The sequence below is a fragment of the Scophthalmus maximus genome, chromosome 6 (assembly GCF_022379125.1).
Source record: "Scophthalmus maximus strain ysfricsl-2021 chromosome 6, ASM2237912v1, whole genome shotgun sequence".
Classification (NCBI taxonomy): Eukaryota; Metazoa; Chordata; class Actinopteri; order Pleuronectiformes; family Scophthalmidae; genus Scophthalmus; species Scophthalmus maximus.
The window spans coordinates 18,901,097-18,906,578 of record NC_061520.1 but is presented as its reverse complement, the minus strand read 5'-3'; the positions used below and the strand labels follow the sequence as shown (position 1 = coordinate 18,906,578).

General features: G+C 45.3%; 1 protein-coding gene across 1 annotated transcript; it reads left to right on the top strand.

Annotated features, from left to right (window-relative positions):
- Nucleotides 1-1,151: 1,151 nt before the first annotated feature.
- psmd6 (proteasome 26S subunit, non-ATPase 6) lies at nucleotides 1,152-5,441 on the top strand. The gene is made up of 8 exons (XM_035630217.2): nucleotides 1,152-1,402; nucleotides 1,758-1,963; nucleotides 3,186-3,331; nucleotides 3,419-3,638; nucleotides 3,728-3,836; nucleotides 3,954-4,122; nucleotides 5,055-5,132; nucleotides 5,221-5,441. The coding sequence occupies exons 1-8, from the start codon at nucleotides 1,258-1,260 to the stop codon at nucleotides 5,315-5,317; spliced, it is 1,170 nt and encodes a 389-aa protein (XP_035486110.1). The 5' UTR covers nucleotides 1,152-1,257; the 3' UTR covers nucleotides 5,318-5,441.
- Nucleotides 5,442-5,482: the final 41 nt, after the last annotated feature.

Below are 5,482 nucleotides of genomic sequence, written 5' to 3'. Positions count from 1 at the left end.
CCGGCAGCGCTGAAAATTCAACGCCAATGCAAAGTATTCTGGACTGTTTTGTGCAACAACTGTATTCAACACGACGTAGCAAACATGGTGACTTACATGGAGGTCAGGTCCACCTCATGTAACCATATTCAACTCATTCAAAGTTGACGAAAAACATCGGTTCTTGGTTGCAGGTGATTATACATATATGAACACATAGTTAAGGACAATATATCCAATTTCTGTGAATAATTTCATCTAAATATTACACACAGTAGCTTTAAGCAAAAACGTTTGAGTACTTCTTTCCACAGCTGCATGACAGCAAACCTCAAATGCTGACAATGGTGAACCCAACCCAACAACGACCTTGGAGAATAAACAGCAATTAAAAGCATTGGAGGGGCGATGCACAGGCGTAGTGCATCGCCACAGTCTCCTAAAGATAAGAATCTGTGTAAAACGTATAAGCTGCCGCCAACTGGTTTGCTCTCCCTGTCATTTAAGTTTCAAAACATGTGTTTGTCCTCCAAAATGGAAAATAGCTAAAATTGTACCAGTAGTAAAAAAAGAGAGTAAAGAATTACTCTTGGGTAAAAACAGTCGACCTTATAAGTTTGCTACCCACCTTGAGTAAAATTATGGAGGGAATAGTCTATGACCAAATCCAGGGGTATTTTTTCGAAGAATAACCTCAATACTGTGTACCAGCATGCATATAAGAAGGGGCACTCTACAACATGGACACGGAGCCAATGAAGTGAAGCTTAAACTGGGGTTACGTGACGCCATCTATTAAAACCAGTGAGAGCCCTAGCTGCTGAGTTTTGCTTATGTTCTTCTTTTTTCTTTCTTTTTTTCGTTTGATGTACTGTAGGTATTAATGTTAAGGATGTATGTAATCCATCTCATGTAATATTCTTATGATATAATAGAGAGGAAGAGTAGCTTCTGTTTAAGATAGACAGAAGCTAATGGGGATCTTAATAAACTAAACTACACACACACACGCGCACGCTACAAGTTTCTAGTGCATCAACTGACCAGCCCCAGAGCTGTTGTCAACACTCATGTCCAGCAGGGGGCAGTCGATTATAAATTGGTCGTTCGTCGCCTTCCTGTGCTACGCTCTTGTCCCCGCGCTCGTCGACGGGCGCTCCGGCGGAAGCAGCACGGTCCAGTGTTTTCCGTAGTCATCGTTCATTAGCCGTGAACAACGGGCGCAGAAGACGGACTTCAGCTGGTGTGCTCGCGTAGTCTCTTTTCGACCCTAGAAACATGCCGCTCGAGAACCTGGAGGAGGAGGGCCTGCCCAAGAACCCCGACCTGAGGATAGCGCAGCTGAAGTTCCTGCTGACGATGGACGGCCACCGACAGGACGCCAAAGTGAAGACCGAGCTCATGGACGCCGTCAAAGCTAACAGTGAGTTAGCATTTCTGTCCGCCGACGGCGGCCGCGGGAGCCCGGCCCCTGTACACGCACACGGCTGCTTCCAGAGGGCGCACACGAAACGCGTCCCGCTGGCTTCACTCTCGTCTTTAATGCTCCCACTTGCACGTCACGATCGAAGTAGCAGCATTAGCTTTGCTCGTAGGGGCGAGCGCCAGCTAGCTTAGGAAGGCGCCCCGAAGAAGGGTGGTTTGTCAACTAACACCAGCAAGTTATTCCTTGTCCCCCCCCCCCTGTGTTTATAATGTGTCATAATTGAAACCCCCTCGGGGGTCGTTCGCGTGCGGGTTGTGTGAGGTGTTGATGGAGCTCGGTGCCTGTGCCGCAGACATGGCGCCGTACTACGAGGGGCTGTGCAAGGAGCTGAAGTGGCCGCTGGACGGCGACCTGCTGGGCAAAATGAAGAAGGCCAACGAGGAGGAGCTGAAGCGGCTGGACGACGTGCTGGAGGATGCCGAGAAGAGCCTGGGCGAGAGCGAGATCCGCGACGCCATGATGGCCAGAGCCGAGTACCTGATCCGGATCGGAGACAAGGTACGAGTGTCCCTGGTGGGAAATGAAGGAGGAAGGAACACGTACATCCAGCTAACGACTGTTATGTTTATTTATTCTTTTTGCTCAATCTAATTGCGACCTTTACTTTGTGACTATTATTAATAATAATAATAATAATAATAGTAATGATAATTGTATTGTTGGTTGCTTTCACAAAAACATACAAATCACAGACAATTAAAATCAGCATTCAAACAATCATACGGTTTTCAGGTTACATATCTGTGTATATATATATACATTAAAGAAAAAGAGATATATAAAAAGACGACATCCCATTAAAACAAGTCTATAGAAATGTTGTTTTTTTTCAAAGTGACTTAGAAGAAGGCAAAGACTCTGCCAGCCTCATCTCCTCTTGCAGGCCGTCCCAAAGTCGAGGGGCCCCGGTGGAGAGAGCGCGGTCCCCTTCGGATTTGAGCCTCGGCTTTGGGACGACTAGCAAAGACCCACCTGAGGATGTGAGGCTGCAGGGGACCAGCGTTTCATTCGTGTAGCTGGTAGCAAGACCAAGCTGTGCTTTGAAAGGAATTAGTAAAATCTGAGTTTTGGACCAGTTTGAGGCGGGTACGGGATTTTTGGTTGACCCCAGGGAGGAGGGAGTTGCAGTAGTCTAGGCGGGAGGAAATGAGGGTGTGGGTCAGTTTTACTAGGTCGGGCGTTATTGATCTATTGCATCTGTGCACATTGTAGTGTCAGTGGTGAAAGGTTCACCCTCTCCTTTAGGTGTCTTAATGGACTAATGACGTGGAACAGCTCTAGCCACAAAACGTTGCTCACTTTAAATGGTTACAATTTCACATGCACATTTGTCAAGGTTTTGGTGTTATATGTCAAAAACTTAATCGTGCGAATACATTTTTCAAGGAAAATGTCACTCACTGATTTGTTTCCTCCTCAGGGCAAAAATCCAAAGTGCTACTAAGACACCCTTTTACTTAAGCAAGTGTCTTTCTTGAATCACCTTCTCTTGATTACAACCTCTCAGTAGTTAGGGTGACAGGTTTTCTGTAATGTTGCATACACGCAGACATTTATAGCAAAGACAGTTAACGAAACCCCTTTGCTTCCGATATTGTCTAGTTGTTTTAGTCAAAATGGATGTTTGTGCCCTGTCCTATCTTTGATTAGACACAGTTGACCTCCTACATTGCATCTACACATAGTAGGTGCAGATTCATTGACACGTGTGCGTCCACAGGAGGGCGCCCTGACAGCCTTCAGGAAGACCTACGACAAGACAGTTGCTCTGGGTCACAGACTAGACATCGTCTTCTACCTGCTGAGGATCGGACTCTTCTACATGGACAGCGACCTCATCACACGCAACTCGGAGAAAGCAAAGAGGTAAAGGCTACGACGTGCTTGTTCCGAAACATCGCGGCAAGCTGTCCGCAGAACTAATCTTTCAATGCATCATTTTTTTCTCCACAGCCTCATTGAGGAAGGGGGAGACTGGGACAGGAGAAATCGCCTGAAGGTCTACCAGGGCCTTTACTGTGTGGCCATCAGGGACTTCAAGCAAGCTGCTGAGCTCTTCCTCGACACCGTCTCCACCTTCACCTCCTACGAGCTCATGGACTACAAGACTTTTGTTACCTACACCGTCTACGTCTGCATGATTGCCCTCAAAAGGCCGGACCTTCGCGAGAAGGTAGGACACCTACACAATACATACACATTTTTAGAAATACTTCTTGGCTGCTCAGCCGCTGTTAAATATGTCGAACATTTTCTCTGTAGGTAATAAAGGGAGCCGAGATCTTGGAGGTGCTGCACGGTCTGCCTACTGTCCGCCAGTATCTTTTCTCGCTGTACGAGTGCCGCTACTCTGTCTTCTTCCAGTCTCTGGGTGAGGAAGGCTTTTCTTTAACGGGTTGATTCTGTGTTTGTTTTTGACTTTTAGGGCACACAGTCCTCTGCAGCAGTTTCATTCAATATATTCCTAAATGTTCTCTTTTTACCACAGCCATAGTGGAGCAGGAGATGAAGAAGGACTGGCTCTTTGCGCCTCACTACCGCTACTATGTGAGGGAGATGAGGATCCAGGCCTACGGCCAGCTGCTCGAGTCTTACCGCTCCCTAACCCTGGGCTACATGGCTGAGGCTTTTGGTGTCAGCACAGAGTTCATCGACCAGTGAGTGTCAGCGCACCGCGCTTATGTGTCACTTTTTCAGAATGGTTAGCCTCAGTGTCACTACAAAATTCCTAGCAGTTGCCCTCTCTGGTGTCCTCGGTACTTGTATATAGTTCTCTCTGATAATCTCAACTAATCAGCATCTCTATATCCAAAGTGGTGTTTTCTAGCATCAGGTTGGAATTTCAGATCTAAACATGCTGGCCGAATATTGTGGAAGGTCTGGTTTAGGTTTTCACTTCAGAGTCTCAATACATAGGAACCAATGATCAGCGTTACTTGTGTTGTCAGCATTGATTCACCATCAAACGTCAAAGTGCATTAGTGGTGCCGGTGTCCAGAATTAGTTATCTTTGCACAGTGCCAGGCTACACACTGCCCTGTTTCCAGTTTGTCTGTCAAGTAGCTTCTTGGTGTAGCTTAACAATTACTGTACAGACATGTGTGGGGTCTATCATGTCATCTAACTCCTAGCAAGTGAATAAACACATTTCCCAAATTTTTTGTTTCCCCTCTAAGTGAAAGTTAAAATGTTCATGCCTCCACAATGACTGGAGACAGACAGTATGTTTTCATGTTGTCAGTCTTATCACGGGGACACCTTGAGGGAATTTCTTCAAATTTGGCATGAACGGGCCTCAAGGTCATGAAATACAGTTTTGGCCATTACTCAAGAATTAATGTACAAATTACGTATAATCCTAAAACAATAACTTGGATAACTTATGACATAATGTTCAGCAAAACCAATTTTCCGGCGATTATTTTAAACTTTAACTCAGGAACAGAAGGGGAGGTTGTGACCATGTGTCTTGACTGGCTGGTGGAGCAGACAACCATGAGCTTATAGTTTTGTCTAGTGCTTTGGTCAAAGTTTTAGTTAAACATCCTGTTATTGATCATTTTTAAACTTAATTTCCTCCTTTTCTCAGGGAACTGTCCCGATTCATAGCTGCCGGCCGTCTTCACTGTAAAATTGATAAAGTGAACGAGATTGTGGAAACCAATAGGTAATATTTCTTAAAACCTCATTACATCCAAGTTTTAGCCCAGTAACCAGGAGCAGAACTCTAAACATTTCCCCGTTCTCCTCTCCAGACCTGACAGTAAAAACTGGCAGTACCAGGAAACCATCAAGAAGGGCGACCTGCTCCTCAACAGAGTCCAGAAGCTGTCCAGAGTCATCAACATGTAAACATGGAGGCTGTATTTTCTCATCACCGCAAGAGTGGATTCTTCTTCTTGGTATACTCAAACCTTTTGTCTGACAGTGACTTCTTAAAACGTGTACATAATAAAATTTGTTTAACTGTTGAAAACTGCAGTTATTTTTTATTTCAGAAAAGACACTGAGACATGA

Coding starts and splice junctions, on each gene's coding strand:
- psmd6 (XM_035630217.2), top strand. CDS start 1,258: ATGCCGCTCGAGAACCTGGAGGAGGAGGGCCTGCCCAAGAACCCCGAC. Junction 1,403..1,757: donor GGACGCCGTCAAAGCTAACA/GTGAGTTAGCAT, acceptor CCTGTGCCGCAG/ACATGGCGCCGTACTACGAG. Junction 3,332..3,418: donor AACTCGGAGAAAGCAAAGAG/GTAAAGGCTACG, acceptor TTTTCTCCACAG/CCTCATTGAGGAAGGGGGAG.